This window comes from Prunus persica, chromosome G6 (genome assembly GCF_000346465.2).
Source record: "Prunus persica cultivar Lovell chromosome G6, Prunus_persica_NCBIv2, whole genome shotgun sequence".
Classification (NCBI taxonomy): domain Eukaryota; kingdom Viridiplantae; phylum Streptophyta; class Magnoliopsida; order Rosales; family Rosaceae; genus Prunus; species Prunus persica.
The window spans coordinates 13,332,865-13,356,284 of NC_034014.1; the positions used below are offsets into that span (position 1 = coordinate 13,332,865).

The 23,420-nt window shown below is 35.6% G+C and overlaps 2 protein-coding genes across 3 annotated transcripts; both read right to left on the minus strand.

Moving 5' to 3' along the window:
• LOC18773169 (probable disease resistance protein At1g58602) lies at positions 5,451 to 12,142 on the minus strand. 2 transcript variants are annotated; one of them, XM_020566144.1, is made up of 2 exons: positions 10,761 to 12,142; positions 5,451 to 7,366 (listed from the first exon to the last, which is right to left on the minus strand). In XM_020566144.1, the coding sequence occupies exons 1-2, from the start codon at positions 11,652 to 11,654 to the stop codon at positions 5,570 to 5,572; spliced, it is 2,691 nt and encodes an 896-aa protein (XP_020421733.1). In that variant the 5' UTR covers positions 11,655 to 12,142; the 3' UTR covers positions 5,451 to 5,569. The 2 variants fall into 2 exon arrangements, with proteins under 2 accessions (XP_020421733.1, XP_020421732.1); XM_020566143.1 differs by having other exon boundaries at positions 5,451 to 5,743; positions 9,138 to 12,142.
• LOC18774821 (non-structural maintenance of chromosomes element 1 homolog) lies at positions 12,248 to 16,575 on the minus strand. The gene is made up of 6 exons (XM_007207277.2): positions 16,056 to 16,575; positions 15,475 to 15,671; positions 14,061 to 14,141; positions 13,281 to 13,520; positions 12,885 to 12,962; positions 12,248 to 12,810 (listed from the first exon to the last, which is right to left on the minus strand). Exons 1-6 carry the CDS (start codon positions 16,168 to 16,170, stop codon positions 12,571 to 12,573), a joined length of 951 nt encoding a protein of 316 aa, XP_007207339.1. The 5' UTR covers positions 16,171 to 16,575; the 3' UTR covers positions 12,248 to 12,570.

The following is a 23,420-nucleotide window of genomic DNA, read 5'->3' on the forward strand; positions in this document are numbered from 1 at the left end:
GAAATAGGCTCCTTAGCTTCAACGTTTTTGTCTTCTCTTCTCCCTCTTTACTCCTCTTTAAAATCACAATAATCCCACAATCAATTCTTCAATAAAATCTACTAGCAATTCTCTTCACACTTGGCTTGAACTTGGACAAATATATATTATCATCTTTTGGCTTTCCAACTTCCTACAAAAGATAAATTCACCTAATAAGTTCACCAAATTAAATACAGAAAATTCATAAATCCAATTGGTGAGTATGAAATGTAACATCAAGTGAAATTATCTTTAATAGGCCAAATTTATATCATAAAGTCTCCAAAATTATATTAAAAATATACAATTTAAGACTCTCATCACAACTCCCAACCAGTTTATTGCTATTCCCTAGCAATCCAAGCGACTAAAAGAAACTCAAATTTAAGCAAAAATGAAAAATAAAATAAATAAAAACAACTAAGCCACTTTTAAGGGAAACGATTGTATTTAGCATATGCAACAAGTCTTTAAACCCTTAGGTTAACCCTAAAGGACGAGTTATAGTTTCGTGAGGATTTCCAGGGGTGACACCCACAAACATGAAGCATGAGGCTAGCACAATTATTCAGAAACATGAAATAAAATAAGCTTTGAAAAATTATTTCAACACTTGTCACTAACAAAAAGGACAAAAGCACAAAGTCCGAATTTTCAATTCATGAACAACATTAAAAGAGAGAACACTTACTTAACATTTCAAGTTAATCCCACCACGAAGTCCAAATCGTTTATAATTAGTCAGTAAACTTTTCACATATTTCCCTTAGTGTAAAGTGAACCAACACAATTGAGTGGCATTAGCTAAATTCCAATCACACCAACCTTTTGATCTCAAGAGTTGTCAAACTCCCTTGTAAGAAACAAACCAAAGTTTTTTTTTTTTAATACTATTTTTTTCCCTTCAAAATGTGGGCTGTGCAATGCCTAGCTCCATTAAACTTTCTAATTAACCCATATAGTGAGTATTAAGCCAATGACTCTCAAACCAAAAAGGCTTTAAGGCACTAGGTGTAGAGATACCCCTAAGAGCTTACTAACTCATGTTAAAAGGGCTACGAAACTATACTAGCCACACAAAATTATTCACACCCAGAATGTCACCGTTTGACGCAAACACTTACTGCTGATTAGGCAAGAGGCCCGGTTACTAAGTAGAAGCTTGAATAGAACACTATTATTTCACGAACTTTTTAAAACCAAGATGAGTCAAAAGAAAGGTCATCCCAGTTTACCAAAAATAAAATATTAAACACATTGGTTTTTAACTTTATACCCCACAAAAAGTGTTAGTGTGCTTGTGTAAATTGTCAAAGTATAACTCATGAATCATCCACTATCTAGAAATAAATGAAAAAGACACAAAAGTGGGATAATTATCATATCTTTCATATATTCTCAATCTTAAAATCATTCATGAATATCAAATAAATCTAATGGTGTGTTTACTAATCAGAAATTGGGATTCTCATTAGGAATTGAATTCCACATATGGAGGATTCATGCGTTTACTACACATCAAGGAATTGAAAAGTAAGTGGGGCCCAGACAAAATTAGTAATTGAATTCCTAATTTTGGAGGAATTCAATTCTTGTGTGGGAGGTGGTATTCTAATTCCTGGAGAACTAACCCATTAGGCTATCATCTTTTTTACCCATTATATCCTCACACAATTTTTAAAATTCCAAATTTGTCATCTACTTTAAACCAACAACGAGGACATTTTACTAATTAGTACCGCTCTTACCTCAATTCCATATAGTTTAGTAAACTTCAATAGGAATTCGGAATCTAACTCCCCTCAATCTATATGGTTTAGTAAACAACTTCAATAGGAATTCGGAATCTAATTCTCCTCAATCCAACTCCTCCTCAATTCAATTCCTCCTAATCCAATTATAGATTAGTAAACATGCCATAAGTGCAATGCACTCTTGTCATAGACAGACTATGAAAAAAACCAATACAGTACATTAACCTCATAAATATGTTTTTTTCTTCATGCTTTTCAGTTTTTTTTTAAAAAAAAATAAATGAAGAAAATAAACAAAAAAAACAAAAAAAAAAAAACAGAAACTTTGAATATATATAATTTTTTTTTAAGTGAACATAAATTTCTAAACTAATTATATACAACAGATGGACTAAGGGAAGTCCAATCAATCCTGGTAATCAATCCTGGTAAACAAGATTGTTCAAAGAAACTATCTCATCTTCTAGAACATATCTCCCCAAGTAAGATTTAAATCGTTGGTCATTAACCTTAAAAATATTTCCATTCTTGGGATCCTCAACATCAACAGTCCTATATGGGAAAACTCTTTTAACAATGAAAGGCCCTGTCCATTTAGTTCTTAATTTTTGAGTAAACAAATGAAGTCTAGAATATACAAAAGAACAAGTTGAGAAGGCTCAAAATTTTTCTTCAAAATATTTTTATCATGAAAAACTTTAACACGTTCTTTGTAAATTTGTGAGTTCTCATATGCATCATTCGTGACTTCCTCAAGTTCATTCAATTGGAGTTTTCTCAAAGTACCTGCATTTCCAAGGCTAAAGTTAAACAATTTGATAGCCCAATATTCTTTACGTTCTAATTGAAATGACAAGGTTTACCATAAACTAGCTTATATGGGGACATACTAAGAGGTCATTTGTATGCAGTACGGTATGCCCATAAAGCATCAGTTAGTCTCAATGACTAATCCTTCGTGGTTGGATTCACAGTCTTTTCCAAAATTTGCTTGTTTCCCTATTTGCAAGTTCAGCTTGGCCACTTGTCTATGGGTGATATGGAGTGAAAATCTTATGGGTTATCTCATATTTTTTCATCAAAGCTTCACATGGTCGGGTTGCAAAAATGTGATCTTCCATCACTGATGATCGCTCTAGGAGTACCAAACTTGGGCAATACATTTTCTTTTAAAATTTTCAAAGCAGTCTTATGATCCCTCTTCCGACATGGTATGGCTTCAATCTATTTTGAAACATAATCCACAGCAACAATATATAAGTAAGCAAAAGATGGGGGAAAAGGACCCATAAAATCAATGCCCCAATAGTAAAAAATTTCAATGATTAAAATTGGGTTAAGAGACATCATATTAAGTCGAGTAACTTTTCCCAGCTTTTGACAATTTGGACAAGTCGTGCAAAATTCATACACATCTTTGTAAAGTCTAGGCCAATAAAAATCACATTGAAGAATTTTGGTCGAAGTCTTTTTGGAAGAAAAGTGACCTCCACAAGCCTCAGAATGACAAAAGGCTATGACACTAAATATTTCATCATCATGAACACATCTACGGATTACCTGGTCAGGACAATATTTGAAGAGATACGGGTCATCCCAAAAGAATTTTCTCACCTCAACCACAAATTTCTTTTTCTCTTGTGAGGTGGGATAAGGCCTGTAGCAAGAAAATTCACAATATTAGCAAACCATGGTAATTTAGAAACACCAAACAATTGTTCATCAGGAAATGAGTCTTTTATAGGCAAATGTGCATAAGGTTCCTCAAGGGTATGCAACAACATTCTCCACTCCTTTCTTGTCTTTGATTCTAAGATCAAATTCTTGGAGAAGCAAAATCCATCTAATCAATCGTGCTTTGGCTTTCTTCTTTGTCAACAAATACTTCAAGGCTAACTGATCTGTAAAAACAACAATTTGTGAGCCCAAAATGTATGATCTAAACTTTTCCAATGCAAAAACCACAGCAAACAATTCTTTTTCAGTTGTAGTGTAATTTTCTGTGCACTATTCATAGTTCTACTTGCGTAGGAGATAACAATAGGCTTCTTGTCTTTTCTTCAGCCTAGCACTGCCCCAATAGCACCATCACTAGCATCACACATTATTTCAAAGGGCATGGACCAATCTAGGGGCTGCATTAGGGGGGTTGATGTTAGTATTTTAATTAATTTCTCAAATGCTTCTTGACATGCATAAATCCAATCAAATTTAGCATCTTTCTCCAAGAGATTATTCAATGGCCTTGCAATTACACTAAAATTTTGTATGAATCTCCGAAATTTGCATGTCCCAAAAAAGATCAAATATCTTTAACAGTTTAAAAATGCTTATCATGCGACGTTGGAATGTAGCTGGTGCATTGCAAAGACCAAAAGACATTTTTCTAAAACTGAAAGTTCCAAATGGGCTAGTAAAAGTTGTTTTTTCTTGATCTTCCAATGAAATCTCAATTTGATAATATCCTAAATAACCATCTAAAAAACAATAATACATATGCCATGCAACTCTTTCCAAAATTTGGTCAAGAAATGGTAAAAGAAAATGATTCTTTCTTGTGATTGAGTTCAATTTGCGGTAATCAATACACATTCTCCATCCAGTAGTAACCCTAGTTGGTACCATTTCTCCATTATCATCTTCAACTACTGTGACTCCTGATTAGATTATCAAGTTTGTGAGCTTTTCCACGGCAGTTGCAACCGGAAGCTCCGCCATCTTTTATCTCTTTGATTGGATTTTTTTTTTTCTTTTTTGTTTTTATTTTCTCAACTTCTACTGCAGCTCCCCCCTCTGATGTTGGTGTCTTGTTAAAGCGTTCCATGCCAGTCCACTTTTCTTTTTTTCTTTTTCCATGAACCTTCCGGTCAACTTCCAATTACTTTCCGAAGTGTAATTCATGGGTGGTTTCCTTGCTTCCGCGTGCACCTCCGGCCCCTCCCTCATCAGTCAAAAGGGAGAGAACCTTATTCCATACCCCATGTTCATTTTGCCTTTTTCTTTTCTTTTCTTTTTGGCTGATAGTGGCCCATGCAGGGTCCCTTGATTTAGCTAAAACAATGTATTTTTGGTTCTATTCTATATACGGAAATCAAAATTCGAAAAGGAATGAATTGTTTAATAATACAGTAGAACTCAGTGGTATTTTTATTTTTGTTTATTTTACTTTTATACAAGCGATATTGGAGAGGGAAAAGAGCTGTAAGGCCAAGCCGTGAATATAGATAGAAACTAGAAGAAAATGAGTAGGAAATAGAGTTGAGAGAAGTTACAGGGCTTGGCTTCGTCTACTTAAGTCATCAATGGCAAAAATGATTACTATTGTGGCAAGAAACTAACAAGAATATTATCTTAATAATAATGATTACAATTTGTTGTATTCTTTGTATTGCCAACTCTGCGTCTACTTCTTAAAGCATTTCTTCCTACCTCTATGTCTTATAATCAACACGGGAAAATAAATATTCATTTTGTAGCATGGTATTGTTTCCTGCATCCTGAACTGAAACACCAGAATTGAAAGCATCTTCGTGCCAAGAACGTAAAGGAACATTTAGGTTGTCACTAAGTTAGCAATTGATTAATGTTCATATCGATTTCGAATTTGGTTGATTTTTGGCATGAATGGTCTTTGAAGGGGTCTTAGAAATGGACGGTTCAAAAAACCACTATGAATATGAGCCTAACAGAGTAGTCTGCATGGTATTTATATAGAAAGGAGTAATCAAACTTGATAACAAATATTATGCCTTATAATTAAGGTCAATTTACTTGTTAAGAAAGACAAATTTACATTAATCTTGGAAACATTTGAAACAATCTAATCTGTTTTTTGAAGCTTTTGTCCATTCAGGCGAACGCCATCGTTTGAACGGGTCGTACTCTGTAACAACCTCTAATATCTTAACAGTATTCGACAACTTCAATCTTTCTGGAATCTTCAGTCTGGGGCAATCTTCTATCTTCAGATGCTTGAGCTTCATCATTGCATTTTCTTCCACTGTCCATTCCTCCAACTCCATTAAAGAAACAAGGTGTAGAACTTGCAGTTGTGGAAACCCTTCTGAAGAGGAAACCAGTTCCCTCCATTTGTATGATTGGTTCCCCAAGACAAGCATCTTCAGGTATGGCAACCTTTCTAGTTGAACTATCGAATCTTTCTGGAGCTCAGAACCAATCAAACTTAGCTTGACTAGGTTTGGCGGAAATTCACGTACATGAGGTAACTTCTCTATTTTCCCCTTCAAACACAGCTTGTGGAGATGTTGGAAATGAGAGAGGCCCATGGATGTTGGGAATGTTTCATTGTTCATCACCTCCAGTGACAACGATTGCAGGTAGCACATTCTCCTTAGTATTGAAATCACCAAGTTTACCCTTTCTTGTGATAATCTTTCTATTCCCAGTCGTCGTAGACTGATCATGTTGGCTAAGCCTCCGTCTTCTATCCATCTTCCAGCCCTTATAGTTTTTAGGGTCTGTAAATGGCTCAAGGTGTCCAATCTAAGCTTGACACGATTTGGTTGGGACTTATCACAAAGCAGCAAATGCCTCAAACGTTTCATCTTCCAAATTACATTGGGGATGGGTGAAAAAGAAGTTCCCAAATCCAGTGTCTCTAGGTTCTTCAAGTTTCCAATCGATGGTGGGATGTAGCAATTTTTAAAAATCTGGCTCACTCCAAGATACCTCAACTGAATTAGGATCCCTATAGCACTAGGTGTGTGCGTGGATCCCATTGCATGCTTTAGATCCAAGACCTTCAGCAACTTGAAATCCTTTTTAATAAAATAGAATTCTGGATGTTGAAAGCGGTTGAAAAAATGAAGGGATCGTAAATGGGGAGCATATGGATTTAGGAAAGGTGAGTGTAGGAAACCATGCTGCGTAGGGTTAGAATTTAAGGCAATTCTTCGAGATTTGGTTGATGGGGAAACTGATGATTCAACTTCACCACCAGTATAAATTCCTAGAAAATTTTCTTCCCTCGATACGGAGAGAGAGAAGTCTCTAAGAAGATCATGGATGCTGATGGTCTTAACCCTCCCAAGTGAGGTTAGAGTTCCCACTTGGATCATGCACCTATTAATCAACTCGTTCAAGCAATTTTCAGCTACACCTTCTGCTGTATCTTCCCCTTGTTGGGGTAAGAATCCTTCTGCTACCCACAAGCGCATCAATTGCGTTTTTGGTATGGAGAAATCCTCAGGAAAAAGACCCAAATGGAGAAAACATGATTTTAAGTAGAAAGGCAAGTCTTTATAGCTCAGGGCTAAAATTGCAGAAACACGATCTTGATCAATCAGGTGCCAACTGATGTTTTGAAGGACAAGTTCCCATTCCTCTCTAGTCTTCATTTTCCTGGATAGTAATCCCCCAAGCACCACCAATGCCAAGGGTAGACCACCGCATTTCGTCACCATCTCTCTTCCTAGATTCTCCAAGTCGGAGGGAAAATGATCCATTCCCGGGAGTGCTTTCTTGCGAAACAATTCCAGGCTTTCATCCTCTGTCAGCATTCGCGGCTCATGGGGAGTGCTCCTTGCATCTGCATGTAAGGCAACCTCCCTGTTTCGGGTTGTCAGCATCACCTTACTAGTGAGGCTTGGGTCCAAGTTAGTCATTGTCCCGTAACGGGCAATGAGATGAAATTTTCTCATATGTGGAAAAAAATTCATCAAGCATTTTGTGAAAGGGCAATTGGTTCTACACGTACATAAATTGCATTATCCAGTAGGTGGAAAGTTCTTAATAAAAAGTTGGCGAAATGGAGAAATGCCTTTGCAAAAGCGATGGACAAGCATCGAAGCGGAGAAAACCTTAGCAGTGAGGTAAATTATTTGTCATTTTCCTTCTATTAATTTCTATGTCATATTAATTTTTATTTAAATGTTTCTTGCAATTTATATATTTTGTTAATATGTCTCTAGTTTTTTTTTTTATACATGTTGCATTTTTTTTAAATTTATTGAATTTGCATTAGTTTTTTTTTACATATTGCATTGCCAATATTTTTTAAAGTTTCTTGCATTTCCATTTAATTTTTTTTTATAGATTATGCAAGCTCAAATGTGGTTTGGTGCTACGGGGCAAGGGAAAAAAAGTTTCAATTGTTGGGAGGTGGTGAAGACTTGTAAGAGTTTGCAAATATCATGCATGATTTTATTGAACAAATGGGATTGCATTCAATATCTCCCTCGAAAATGAACATCAGAGTACAGAGATTGTGGGATAAAATAATATCTCATAAGATTCTTACCCCGAGAATGTCTATGTCTGTCCACATTTGGGCGACGGTCTTCTCGTGAACCACGGCGACCCTGGTTTTCTTCCTCCAGCAAAGCAACTGCTATGTCAAGTTGCTCATCTAGTTCTCTCTGCGCCCTTTTGCTTGCAGCTCGTCTACGCATTCTTTCTCTAGTTTCTCGCTCTTGCCTCTCCAAAACCTCTTCCATGTCTGCCATTGAGAATGGAGAATGAAATCTAAAATTTGAGAAATGGAAGTGTAGAGAAGAACTGGTGTGGGAGGTATGAGCTGAACCTCTGGTTTTATAGAAAAATGTACACAGATAGATATGACACGCGGCGCAATCTTAGAGGGTGAAAATATTATCTGAAATTTGAAATTCAAATGAAATTTCAAATTTCAAATTTATCTGAAATTTGAATTTCGAAATGTATCTGAAATTTGACATTTTGAATTTATCTGAAATTTGAATTTTGAAATGTATCTGAAATTTGAAACCGAAAATCTTATCCGATATGAATAGTATTGACATGTAGGAACCCAAAAATCTTATCCGAAAATATTATCCAAATTAATTATTTAAGTAAACAAAGTTGTGAAAAAAACAAAAAAATGAATAGTATTTGCCATGGCAAGCCCCAACTGCTGGAAACACATTTTGCTGGAGAGGGAATAGTGGCTGCCCTAGGGCTCATCTTGTCATGGCAAGGGGCAACTGGTGAAAATGCTCTAACAGAGTAGCCTTCATGGCATTTATATAGTAATGTACATTTAAAAAATAAAAATTTTAAAATAAAAATTTATAAATAAAATAAAAATAAAAATAAAAATAAAATAAAAAATAAAAAATAAAAAACAATCTCAACAAATTAGAAAGGAGTAATCAAACTTGATAACAAAAATTGTGCCTTATAATTAAGGTCAATTTACTTGATAAGAAAATCAAATTTACATTAACCTTGGAAACATTTGAATCAATCTCTAATGTACATCAATCTAATCTGCTGCTCGAAGCTTTTGTCCATTGCAACAATCTCTAATTTCTCTAGAGTAGTAGTAAACAACTTCAATCTTTCTGGAATCTTTTTCAGTTTTAGGCACCTTTCTATCTTTAGATGCTTGAGCTTCATCATTGCATTTTCTTCCACTGTCCATTCCTCCAACTCCATTAAAGAAACAAGGTGTAGAACTTGCAGCTGTGGAAACCCTTCTGAAGAGCAAACCAGTTCCCTCCATTTGTATGATTGGTTCCCCAAGACAAGCATCTTCAGGTAAGGCAACCTTTCTAGTTGAACTATCGAATCTTTCTGGAGCTCAGAACCAATCAAACTTAGCTTGACGAGGTTTGGAGGAAATTCACGTACATGAGGTAACTTCTCTATTTTCCCCTTCAAACACAGCTTGTGGAGATGTTGGAAATGAGAGAGGCCCATGGATGTTGGGAATGTTTCATTGTTCATCACCTCCAGTGACAATGATTGCAGGTAGCACATTCTCCTTAGTATTGAAATCACCAAGTTTACCCTTTCTTGTGATAATCTTTCTATTCCCAGTCGTCGTAGACTGATCATGTTGGCTAAGCCGCCGTCTTCTATCCATCTTCCAGCCCTTATAGTTTTTAGGGTCTGTAAATGGCTCAAGGTGTCCAATCTAAGGTTGACACAATTTGGTTTGGACACATCACGTAGGAGCATATGCCTCAAACGTTTCATCTTCCAAATGACATTGGGGATGGGTGAATAAGAATATCCCAAATCTAGTGTCTCTAGGTTCTTCAAGTTTCCAATCGATGGTGGGATGTAGTAAGTTTTAAGAATCTGGCTCAATCCAAGATACCTCAACTGAATTAGGATCCCTATAGTACTAGGTAGTCGCATGAATCCAATTGTATCCTTTAGATCTAAGACCTTCAACAATTTGAAATCCTTTTTAATAAAATAGACTTCTGGATGTAGAAAGCGGTTGAAAAAATGAAGCGATCGTAAATGGGGAGCATATGGATTTAGGAAAGGTGAGGTTAGGACACAATGCTGCGTAGGGTTAGAATGTAAGGCAATTCTTCGAGATTTGGTTGATGGGGAAACTGATGATTCAACTTCACCACCAGTATAAATTCCAAGAAAATTTTCTTCCCTCGATACGGAGAGAGAGAAGTCTCTAAGAAGATCATGGATGCAGATGGTTTTAACCCTCCCAAGTGAGGTTAGAGTTCCCACTTGGATCATGCACCTATTAATCAACTCGTTCAAGCAATTTTCAGCAACACCTTCTGCTTTTTCTTCCCCTTGTTGGGGTAAGAATCCTTCTGCTACCCACAAGCGCATCAATTGCGTTTTTGGTATGGAGAAATCCTCAGGGAAAATACCCAAATGAAGAAAACATGATTTTAAGTAGAAAGGCAAGTCTTTATAGCTCAGGGCTAAAATTGCAGAAACACGATCTTGATCAATCAGGTGCCAACTGATGTTTTGAAGGACAAGTTCCCATTCCTCTCTAGTCTTCATTTTCCTGGATAGTAATCCCCCAAGCACCACCAATGCCAAGGGTAGACCACCGCATTTCGTCACCATCTCTCTTCCTAGATTCTCCAAGTCGGAGGGAAAATGATCCATTCCCGGGAGTGCTTTCTTGCGTAACAATTCCAGGCTTTCATCCTCTGTCAGCATTCGCGGCTCATGGGGAGTGCTCCTTGCATCTGCATGTAAGGCAACCTCCCTGTTTCGGGTTGTCAGCATCACCTTACTTCCTGCCATTCCACTAGTAGGAAATGCAGCTTCCAAACTATCCCAAACTTCATTTTCCCATACATCATCAAGAACCACAAGATACTTCCTCCCTCTCAAGAATTCGTACAGCTTCTTTACCATCTCCTCTTCATCTACTTCCTCCAAATCACCTATATATGGAACATTTACATCTTTGATGATTCTTCGCAGAGTCTCTCTTCTTCTATACTCTTGAGACACATAAACGAACGCTTTACAATTAAATTGGCGCCTTAGTTCAATGTGATTGTACAATTTTTTTGCAAGAGTAGTTTTGCCCAGACCCCCCATACCTACAATAGAAACCACTCCACGCCTCGGCTCCATGCTAGATAGTTGTGTTAGCAAGGCCTCAGTGTCTTGTACAAGATCAATCAAATCATCTTCCTCAATATGGGGTAATGGCTGTCTCCACCATCGCAGTCTCTCATTTGTTGAAATGCTCCCTTCACCTCCCTCTCGTGACGAAGCGATCATGCTGGCAATGCCGAAACTGTCCTTTTGCTTAGAAATGTGGTCAATCCTTGTTTGGATTTTTTCAATCCCCCTCTTGACTTTGTGAAGATGGATTGGCATTACAACTTTTTTCCATAAACTTTGTGATGCTGCTGCTGCCTCTCTGAGGTAAGTTTCTACTACATCTTCGGCATCGAAGGCTACTTCTCTGATTTGAGACACCCAATTGCGAAATCTTTCGTTTCTGTCTTGTTCTGCTGCATGATCTGCATCCTTGAGAAAGCTTTGCATCCACCTCAATTCGTTTCTGATTTGCTCAACTTTCTCACCAACCCCATCCAACAGAATCGCTTCTTGAATTATCAAGTTTGTGAGCTTTTCCACTGCAGTTGCAACAGCAAGCTCTGCCATCTTTTCTCTCTTTGATTGGTTTTTCTTTTTTCTTTTTTCTCTCAACTCTGCTACTACAGCTCCCCTTGTTGGTCTGCTCTGCTGTTGTTAAAGCCTTCTGCAAGTCCACTTTTCTTTTCTTTTTCTCTTTTTTTTAATGAACGTTCCAGTCAACTTCCAATTATTTTCCACATTCTAATTCATTGGTGGGTTCCTCGTTTCCGCGTGGGCCTCCATTACCAGCCAGGAAGGTCCCTTCCCTCCCTTATCAGTCCTAAGTCTAATTTAGAGTTCAAACGGGCATCTTCATGTTCATTTGGGGTCGGTTTCTTTTCTTTTCTTTTTTCTTGATAGTGGCCCATGCAATTCATTTGTGGGTCCCTTGATTTTAGCTAAAATAATGTATTTTTGGTTCTATTTCTATATACGGTAGGAATAAAATTGTTTAATGACAGAAACTAGAAGAAATGAGCAGGAAAGAGTTAAGAGAACAAATAAATCTCTTTGTTAATATTCTCTTGGCAAGAAAAGTAAGCAGGGCTTGGCTTCGTTCAGTGGCAAAAATGACTACTCTGCTATTGTGGATAATTAGCTAGGAACTAACAGCAAGAACATTATCGAATCAATAATAATAATTACAATTTCACTGACGCATCAAAACAGCAGAGTTTCACTCCTGTCCACTCCAGAATTAGATATCTTTCATGTTCATCTTTAAACGCAAGTTCCTGGTCACAGCAAATATATAATGGGGTAATGCACCAGAATTCTACAACCTTCCCTCATAAAAATCCTACAATCACGTCAGATTTCTACAGCATTGTCTTACAAAAATCCTACTTCGTACTTGCATGACGTTTTCAGCAAATGCAAGATTGTTTGGAGAAGAATATACAACATACTCCATGCTAATTGTAAGAGGCGACATGAAATCGAATTATTGAAGACGGATAGAGCTTCGAGTTGATCTTCTTAGATTAGGACCACCAGGTAAAGAAGCTTGAGAGGAACCAGATATATCTCCATCACCAATTTCATTTCTTCTCAGCCTCTTTTTCTTGGGTCCTACAGGTGGCTGGCTTTGAGTAGGGTAATTTGGTTCATCATCTTCTACAGCTTCTGCTTTGGTTACCGTATATTGCCACTGAGTACCGCAACTTGGACAAACTCTTTCCCCCTGAAATACATCAAGCAGATTAACTTAGACCAAAAACTCTTTTCAGTTTTACTAAAAAATAAGTTGATCATTACCTTTCTTTCTGAAAACAATTTCTTAAGACAGTACTCATGGATTCGAGCTATACAACCTTCTTTTTGGCACAACGCTGCCTGTCCAACATAACCCCAAAAGTTGTCAGATACAACGGCATCAGAAAACTATTGGCAAATTACAGGCGCCAACTTGTTTAGTAAAAGATTCTCAGGTTCCATAATTTACAAGCATTCACAGAAGCAATGCACATAATTAAATATAGGCATCCTCCAGCAAGAAACAAAACAAAGATAATAAAAGAAAGAAAGCATAGGAGCAAGGCAGTGGGCTGAATAATTTGACAATAGCAAACAAGTGATGAAGCTTTTGAATATTTAGGGATGTAGAAAGAAATAAAAATTAACACTAGCAAGGCAAAGCAACATTCAGACAACCTTCACCCCAGCTTCATTGCACACTTCACACGCCGGAACATCATTACTGCGAAACCAACTTCGTAGATCGAGGAAGGATCTGACACCAAGTCCAATATAATTATCTGGAGTAACGCTAAGCCACTGGTCCTGTACGAGTTCATCAAGAGTTTTTTCCTTCATAGATATTGAGAAATTTTTTAATGCAGGAGGGACATGAGGTAGACCTCCATGTGATTGCGACGTTGTACCCATTAGAACCTAAAGATAGAACACAAGAGTTATCAAGCAAACAAAGGCATGAACAGGTTTAATAACATTTGCGAATTTACTCGAAGTTCTTTGTATCTAGTCTCATCTGATGAGGCAGATTTATTTCTGTCCATTCCTTAAATTGCTAAGCTGGGGTATTAATAACATGCCCACATCACTTAAGTGTTAACAACGTACATATGCCCGGAGAACTCTAGTTTTTATTTTTTATTTTGTTTTCTGAAAACAGGCAAAACAAATGTAAATAAAAAAAGTTTACTTTTATCTCGTTAATCATCAAGAGAACTCTGCCACCACAAAATCTTGATGTTTGAAGAAAATAAAATAAGACCTTATCATAGTAAGTCTGCAGGCAAATAATTATGAATCTGTTTCATTCTAACGTTTAAAAGAAGACCAAATGTTATTAAATTTAACTATGCCAGTAGGTCGCTGGATAACAGTGGTTGTATACAAAATATTAATGGAAAGAAAAGATTATATATTGCACAAAAAAAAGCTTTTATTGTAAAGCAAAAATTGCCAAACCTGATTCTCTAAACGCAGATTAAGAGCATCAATGTTAGATATGGTTCCTTGAGCTGCACCATCTTGCACGATTGCTTCTATCTGATATTCGATATCAAATAACATACTAAGATAATTTGAATGGAGTTATGTAAATATCAGAATATGATACAACGGAAACACTAGTCTATATACAACTTCAGAAGAAATCTGCTATGTAGTTGTAGATATGTAGCTTATCTACTTTTTCTTAAAAGTCTCACATAAGGGCCAATACTTAAACGGAGGCTTATTATCAAGCATCTAAACTGAAGTTCAACCATTTATACAACACATATGACAATATAACTGGGGCAGCTTCTTGTTCATCCATAATGAACAAACTCTTGTACTTTTTGAATGTCTATATTTTCCTCTATTATGAGCAGCAAAGGACAGCACAATGAAATGAATTTTCATTTTTTCAGACGAATTATATAACTTACTAGGAAGTATTCTTCACATATACACATGTACATGTGCATATGCTTGCTTGAACAACATACTTGCATAGATTTTGAGCACACAACTTAGATAAAAACTAAAGAGAATAAGCTCAGAATTCTGTGTTTCTGTCTGTCAGAATGAGAGAGAGACAGCTTATGGAGGAACCCCATTTTCAACCAACTGCAGCAATCTATAAGAAAAGTGCATGGAGATTCACAAGGTTGTTAACCTTTTTGTTTGTATGGATGTCTCTCTCAGTCGCATGAAGGAGAGTCATACGACTTTATATTGCTTCAGAAACACAAACGAACAGAGAATTTATTGATTCAGCTGATAAATAAATTTCAAAGGTATTTTTGGGGGATGGAGATTCTTGTAAAGGAGATTTGCAAATTGATAAATAGCTTGATTGCCTTCAAAGAATATTACAGGAAGACAAGAAAAACATAAGGTATATAAGAATTAAGGAGGAACCCATAAGTTGGCATATTAAAGACATTAATCAATGACTCAAAAGAGTTCCTGTAGTGGTACAAATGCTTGAATTCAACAGAGCTTTATATGATCATTGGTTTGTCAGTTTAACTACGACAAGCTAAACCTAAGCTTTGCAGATTATATATTGGAGGATCAATGGCAAGCAATATTTGATTACTTCTTTAACTGGATTTCATTCTATAAAGCCATCTTAATCCTCATTCTCAATGTGCTACAATGTTAACTCTGACTGACTGAAATTAAAAATAAGTCATTCTTAATGGGTAGTTAAGGGCTAACAAGGGACCCTGAACTTTCTGAAACCCACTGCAAGACAATATGCTTGTATGGTTTAGCTGATAAGTAATGCTATATCTCTTCCCTTCATAAAATCAATTGACCATGGAAAATAAGTAATCAAAGCTTTCAAACTATATAAACGCTGGAAATCTAAAAGAGTTTTGAGACTTACAATAGCCTTATAGAAAGCAATCTGGGCAACTGAATATTTTGTTCCCAGCTTCGATTCTTCGTCAGAAACATTATTGACAACTCCGTAATAAACTTGACCATCATATTGAAATCTGCATCCCCGCAACTCAAACTGAACATAAGAAAGTGCCTTGTTTATCTTCAGAAGAAAATCATCAAATCGCTGCCGGTCACTACCTGTTTCAAATAAGATATCGTCATAAGGTAAGTGTTCAAATAATTCCTGTTAATCCTCCTAATCACTGCCTACAACCAAGAAGTCACCATCATTGCTATAGAATAATTCTAACATTAAAAACACAATCTTAAAAAAAAAAAAATTGATTGTTTTCCTAGGTTTTTCCAGAAACTATAAACTTAACAGCACGAAGAATTTCACACAAAAATATACCATTTCTAGCAAAATTTATCTTCTTTTTTTTCTTTAAATTTTGAACGTATTGACACAAGCACATCGATCCAAAGGAAAGTATCAGTTTATCCTTAGAATTACTGAACCATTGAATTTCAAAAATTAATAAAGAAAATAGGGAATTTAGGGGAAATTATGAAGAGGAAGACCTGGGGTTTTTCCGGTGAGGCCCGTGAAGATGCGGTGGAACTGGTCCTCCTTGAGTGGGCCGCGTGAAAGCAGAGCCTGAATGACCGTCTGGTGTCTCCAGTTTAGTTCTGTCATCTCCAATGCCCTTCCAAATTCTAATTTTCTAGGGGTGGTGCACTAAATTGGTTCGCGAAACCCTAACAAGACAGAGGAAGATGGGTGTTTGGCTCTGAAGAAAATGTGAACTTTCACTGGAAAATGAGTTTGGGGTTTGGCTAATTGAGTTTCTCGAAGGCGGGAAATATTTAGGGTTTTGGGCTATTTGAGATGGCGGGAGACGGAGAGATTTCGTGGGATAATACGGTTGGGCTAAAATATTTTTAAGATTAGGAACCAATCAGTATTAGAGCTTCCCGACCAAAAACAAGTCAGATATTAGAGCTGGGAATTTTCTACTAAACCCTGACAAACCGGATTTGTGGGTTTTCTGCTGTTGTTTAAAGATAACTGACGACTGAAACTCTCGATTTCATTGGAAAAAAAAAAGAGAGAAATTCTAGATTTCAAAAATTAAAATCAGCTTAGTTTTAAAGGCAAAATGTCACTTTTGATCTCCATAATTTACCACTATTGTCCCTATAATTTCACTTTGATCAATTTTGTCCATGTATTTTAAGAACAATCCCTAATTTATATCATCTAAGAATCTTAGGCCGGTATCACACTGGTGCCTAGGTGTTCATTGTTCTTCTCTTATCTTACAAATACACTCTCAAGACATTCGAAGGATGCATGAGGCCGAATAAAAGACCCCTTGAATTGAATCTATTTTTGGACATCAATAAAAGTGCTCGTTATGTATTTTTATTATCTATATCATTTTAACAATTGTTCCAATATGTTAATAAATTCAAAGTTAAAATTTTGGCTTCCTCCAAGAATAGTAAGAAGTGTTTGAGTCAAAATTGAAAATATGCCCAGAATGAATGAAGGAATTATGGTTCATCAATATTATATGGTTAAATTTGATAGCTCAAACTTTTAGTCAAGTCAAAGCAGTGAAATAAGCAACTTGAAATGCTCAAATGAACTTTCTTTCTTTCTTCATGAAAGTTGTTCATTTGAATGTCTACTACATTATGTCCAAATTTGAGAGAATTTGGACAAGTGTAGCTTTCTCAAGGCATCAAATACTAAAGCATGACATGCCCAATCTATTGCCCGATTTGCCCAAATGAGCGGCTTCCAATACTCAAATGAACTTTCTTTCTTTACAATAGTTGTTCATTTATATGTCTACTACAAGATATCCAAATTTGGGAGCTTTTGGATCAGCAAAGCCTTCTCAGACTGTCAAAACCTGAACTATGTTCGAAGAAAGCGTTTGTGACAGTTAGTCAATTTGAATCATGCATGATCTGACTTCCCATTGCTTAAATGAAGTTGTGTTCTTCATGAATGTTCTGCCATATGTGTAAGGCCCGGCATGTTTAATCCAATTTTCTCCTTATAATTTATGTTCAATTATGATACATTTGTGAATAAGGCTAAGTATAATGGTTAACTTAAGTTTATTCTAAGTTTTTAAGCCCAAGATACTTTAATTTACGAAAATCCAAGAAGGTTAGTGTGAGCGGGCTGACCCTCCGATATGTTTTAAGAGGCCAGCTAGGGTTTTAGAGTTAGGATTTGGGCTAGCCCATTAGGTGATACATTTAAAAACAAACTTTAGGGTTTAGCTCGGTTGGTTATAGAGAAAAAAGTCCAAAAAGGAGAGAGAGAGAGAGAGAGAGAGAGAGAGAGAGAGAGAGAGAGAGTTCGGAAAAGGGAAAAAAGATTTTCTGGAGACAGATGATGGTTGGAGCTTAGAGAGGAGGGTTCGAGAAGGAAACAATCGTTTCTCCTTTTGAAATTTTGATATTAAGAAGCTAGACATCCCCATATTTCTATAAATATAAAGATCTTCATAATAGTTGTTTATTTAGATGTCTACTACAAGATATCCAAACTTGTGAGCTTTTGGATCAGCATTCTTAGATTGTAAAAACCTGAACTATGTTCGAAGAAAGCATTGGTGACGATCAATAAGTTTGAATCATGCCTGATATGACTTCCCATTGCTCAAATGAAGTTGTGTTCTTCATGAATATTGTTCTGCCATATGTGTTGGACAACATATCCAAATTTGGTAGCATTTGGATTAATGTGGCCTTCAAGGATTGTCACCCATCAAAGAATCTTCAAAGAAGAAGCTAAATGGTCTCCTAACCAACCTTCATCAATGAAAAACATGAGCCGGCATGGAGGCTCGGGTTGATTCAAAAAATAACAATAAAATAAGTATGATAATAAAGGGAAAAATGTGTTGTTTGGAAGATATTTTGAATTACTTAGGGAGCCACACTAAAGCAATATGTTTGGTTTTCTTTCTTTTCAACAACCCACTTACCAAAATCAATGGCAAATGGGTACATTTCATTGGCAGCTGAACCAAACACCAAACTCACCTCCATTTCTCTATAAATAAAAGGAGAAGCCGTCAATAATAAATATTTTTCAACTCTCTCAACATACACAATGTCTCAATTTGAATATCTCAACCAAATTTCAACATTGAAACAATTGGCTTTCTTTTTGAAAGTTCCAGTTGACAACTCCTAAGGAATTTCTTTATTTTTATTGGTGTGCCTTTTTCTTTGCTTAGTATAATTTCCAAGTCTGAATAGAGAAATCTTCAAACTTTGTTTGTTGTTTACTTTTTTGCCCTTTGTTTCAAGCTGTCTTATGTTTGGTTTCTATCTTTTGCACTAGAATAATATTGAAGTCTTCTTCTTGGGCCAGTTCCCCACCCAATTCACAATCTTTTTAATTAAAGGCAATATTGGTGCGCATTATATATTATACAATCCCAGTCTCTTGGAATTTTCACTGCCAAAAGTGGCACGCTAGTAAACACACTAATCTTATAAAGAGAAAGGAATACAGGGAGAGATGGTTGCAAGGAAGATGAACAATTTTTTTTTTGAGGTTATAATAGTTGAAACTATATCATATGTTGGATTAACCAAATTCAAAAGTTGTTCACAATCTCATTTTTAGATTCTTTAGGTGAGCAAGACTAACAAGGGGGAGCTACTTTTCAACTTTTTGTAGGTCATCAGATATGCGCGCGGTTGTGCTAGTTACTTGTGTTAGAAATGTATCCTAAGGGCCAATACATTTGTTATAATCTCCTTAGAATACATTTCCTATATGATACATAAAGGGCAAACTTATTTTGTTATCTTTTGCGTTGATTAAAAAAACAAAGTCCAAGGATTATCATATCTCAAAAGTTCCTAATTGTGGGCCTATCAAATGGGCATTGATAAACTATTAAGATTAGCACATACTATGTATGCTCAATTACAAGAATGGTTTGTCTCAAACCATTTGAATAATGACACTAAAACAGGTATGTGGGTGCTCAATAGTGACTAAGTACATTGAACGTGATCAACCGTAGTTCTCATATGGAGTTTTATCTATATGTCAAATGTGGGTCCTTATACTTGAGGTATCATGGTTGCCCTATGATGCGTTATTGATCTTTGATAGCTCACAAAGACAAGTCGTAAAAGATTTACATTAATGTGTTATTCGGGTCTCTTAATTCATAATAGGGCATGTAAATGAACAATAAGGAATCTCTACCTTCAATAAAGAAGTAGAATGTTTCGAGATGAGATTTAACGAATTTTCGGCCGAAGTACTTGAGCATGATTTAGAAAGTGGTTCTTAACCATGTTCTTTTGAATCATATGAGATTATAAATCATATTATGGGTTTGACGTAATCAATCCATACCCTTATAATTTGATTTGAAACATTGATAAGAGAAGGACCGTATTGCATTGCAATTCCAACTGAATAGTTCTTCATCTATTATGGTTAGCTTGGGTAGCCTTGACATATTGCTAGATGTCACTCTTGGCTCGTGGAAATCCTAGGATTGATAGTGATCAATCCATATAAAGGAAGAATTAAAAGGGATTTTAATTCTAGTTGATTAGAAAGAGTTCTAATGTTTTCTTACTGCCTTACTAATTAGAATCTAATGGATTGCACACCTCAAATGGTTAACTTTGAGTAAATCAAATGAGAATGAGGAAATCAATTTGATTAATTTGCTACGTGTAAAAAAGTGTTTGGGCCACGGTAACAATTAACGGGAAGTCCAAATGATTAGATATCAAGCCCACATGCTTAAGATACTTAAATATTGTGATTTAAGGGGGGTGTATTCAATTGGGATTTTAAAAGACTATTTTGGGATAAATAAATCTTTTCATATTGAATTAAGACTTTTCAATAATCTAAACAAATCTTGTGGTATTTCATTAAGACTATTAGGATTTTTTAAAGAGAGTGTCCAAATCTAGTGGTATTTAATCAAGACTTAAAACAAGTAACAAAAAGTCTTATGGTATTCAAAAACTTGCTAATTTCGAAGGATTTTTTTATATGCGGAATTGTGTGAGACTTTTTAGTGGGAGGTATAAATACCAAACCGTATCTCAAATCTCACCCTTACCCATCAGGCTTTTCACGTGAGATTTTTTTTTGTCTACTAAAGAAGATGAATAGACATGCATTGAGCTCTTCGTGAACAAGGTACTTCTTCTTTCAAATCATATTGTGTTCCTATTTTTTTTTCTCAGTTTGCAATATTGGTTTGCAATATCCTTCTCAATTATGGGAGTAGAAGAATTGATGTATAGCAATAAAAAACATCGTCTCTCTCTCAACAACAAAATAAAGGGGAGATCTTTGCTTCCAAGTTTTCAGAATGTCACACTTTGATATTCAAAATCATAGCCTATCCACAAATACAAGACCCATATACAAACTTCCCATCAATCCAACAACATCAAACAATAGCAAACCTTTTTTTTTTTTTTGGGTTAAATTTCTTTTTGGGTTTTTCTAAAACAAAATCATAAGCCCAACAAATTATGGAAAAGTAGAAAGAAAAAAAAAAAGAAAAAGAGCTTTTTTTAATTTAAATTTTGTTGTGTTCAGTGAACTTGATTCTACTATCGCTTGTTGTGTCATGGTTATGTGCACCTTTTGGTGGATGCTATTTGGTTTTGCAGATTGCAAGTACTGGATGTGTATAGCTAAATAGTCCTTACATCATGGTAAATTCGTTGGCTCTACTTTTACCATTATACTTTTAAATGAATTCACAACCTATATATATCTCTAAACCCTAGAAACATATCAAATTCACGACCTATGACTCGAATACCAATTGTAGGATTTAAAATATTTTTAAGAAGTTCATTTAAATATTAAACATGTTTTTCAATCAAATTAATCACAGCGGAAGTCTATGGTGGTCGTTTTATTCAAAAACAAAACTTCTTCCAAGTATCTTAAACCATGAACATTGATACGCATACTAAAAGAAAGCTCAAGAGAAAATGATATGATCTAATTACCCTTGAAGCAAATATATGAACCAAATTGTGATCTATTTCAAGCTTTGTCCTCTCTTGATGATTTCCCCTTTGTTGATCTCCTCTTTGATTTTTGTTTCTTTATCTTTCTCCTCCTTGTGACTCACAAAAAAATATGGCCTTTAAGTCTCCACACCAATGGAATCTTGAGATGAGAAGGAATGATCTTGAGAATACAAGGATGTTAGTGCAAGATTTCCAAGATTTGTTTCAATCTAAATCCTTTGATAAAAATAGAAGTGTTTCACTCTTGAAACTCTATTTTATCTCTCTTTGATCTCCCAAACCTATTTGGTTGATGTTGGATTGTGTTTGTGTGTTAATGAGCTTATCCTAAATGCTCACACACTCATCCATTTAAGGATTTTCATCCATACCTATTTGGGCTTCCAATTTTGAGCTTTGTGATACTTAACTCATAATATTTAAGAGTCATAATATTTAAGCGCCTTGGGCTTGATACCCAACCATTTGGGTTTCCCGTTTATTGTTATCGAGGCCCAAATACGTTTTTATATGTAGTAAATCATCCAAATCAAATTAATCAAATTGATTTCCTCATTCTCATTTGTATTACTCAAAGTTAACCATTTAATGTTTGCGATCTATTAGGTTCTAATTAGCAAGACAATAGGAAAACATTAGAACTATTTCTAATTAACTAGAATTAAAACCCAGTACTAATTCTTCCTTTATATGGATTGATCACACTCAATCCTAGGACTTCCACGAGTCAAAAGTGATATCTAGCAATATATCAGGGCTACCGAAGCTAATCATAATATATGAAGAAGCTATTTGGTTGGAATTGCAATACAATACGGTCCTTCTCTTGTACAATATTTCAAATCATATTATTAGGGTACATATCGATTATGTTAAATCCCTAATATGAACCACTTTCTAAATCATGCTCATCAAGTACTTTGGTCGAAGATTCATTGATTCACATCTCGAAACATTCTCCTTCTTTATTGAAGGTTGAGATTTCATATTGTGCATTCACATGCCCCTATGATGAATTAAGAGACCCCAATAATAGATAAGGTAAATCTTTCACGACTTGCCTTTGTAAGCTATCAAAGATTAATAACGCATCACAGAGCAACAATGATGCCTCAGGTGTAAGGACTAATTTGCATTATTGCAACTATGAGTTATTGTTTGACATGTGGATAAAACTCTATACGAGAACTTCTATTGATCCCACTTAGTGTACTCAGTCACGATTGATCACCCACATACTTGTATTAGTGTCACTACACAAATGGTTTAAAACCAACCATCCTCGTAATTGAGCATACATAGTATGTGCTAATCTTGACAGTTTATCAATGCCTATTTGATATACCTACGATTAGGAACTTTTGGATTAGTTCATCTCATATTTTATAATATCCAGACTTTACTTGACAGGACTCGCCCAAATTTCTCGGAATCCGTGACGGATCCTATGGTTTTTCCTACATCCAACCGATGTCGAGCCCATTTTACTAATGTCAAACATCCTCTTCCCTAAAACAAAGGAAAATAGGGCCAAGACTTCTATCAAAATTTCAGTAGAGTCTCCCTTGAAAAACGGACTTTACCAAAAATTTTAACCTATCAAAAACACAGTTTAAAGTCACTAAACTTCAGCAAGCATAAAGTATGTTACACACAACAAACAAACAGGCCTCCAGCCTCATAACCAAACATTTTCTGAAGCGTTCTTGCTTTTGAACTCCTTTGCAAAACCTTACACCCTTAAAAAATATCGCAACTGCAATCAGAAAAGACATTTCTTCTTCCAAAATTCAAATCCACACTTAGAACAATATAAGCACAGCTCAAACAGTTTATTTTACAATATTCTAATCTCAAAATTAAAGTACTATAAACATA

What these genes read in the sequence shown, in the direction of transcription:
- LOC18773169 (XM_020566144.1), bottom strand. Translation starts at nt 11,654, where the DNA reads ATGGCAGAGCTTGCTGTTGCAACTGCAGTGGAAAAGCTCACAAACTTG. An exon ending in GTGGAATGGCAGGAAGTAAG is followed by an intron (nt 7,367 to 10,760) that starts GTGATGCTGACA and finishes CTCACTAGTAAG; the next exon opens with GTGATGCTGACAACCCGAAA.
- LOC18774821 (XM_007207277.2), bottom strand. Translation starts at nt 16,170, where the DNA reads ATGACAGAACTAAACTGGAGACACCAGACGGTCATTCAGGCTCTGCTT. An exon ending in CCTCACCGGAAAAACCCCAG is followed by an intron (nt 15,672 to 16,055) that starts GTCTTCCTCTTC and finishes TATTTGAAACAG; the next exon opens with GTAGTGACCGGCAGCGATTT. An exon ending in ATCTGCGTTTAGAGAATCAG is followed by an intron (nt 13,521 to 14,060) that starts GTTTGGCAATTT and finishes TTCTATCTTTAG; the next exon opens with GTTCTAATGGGTACAACGTC.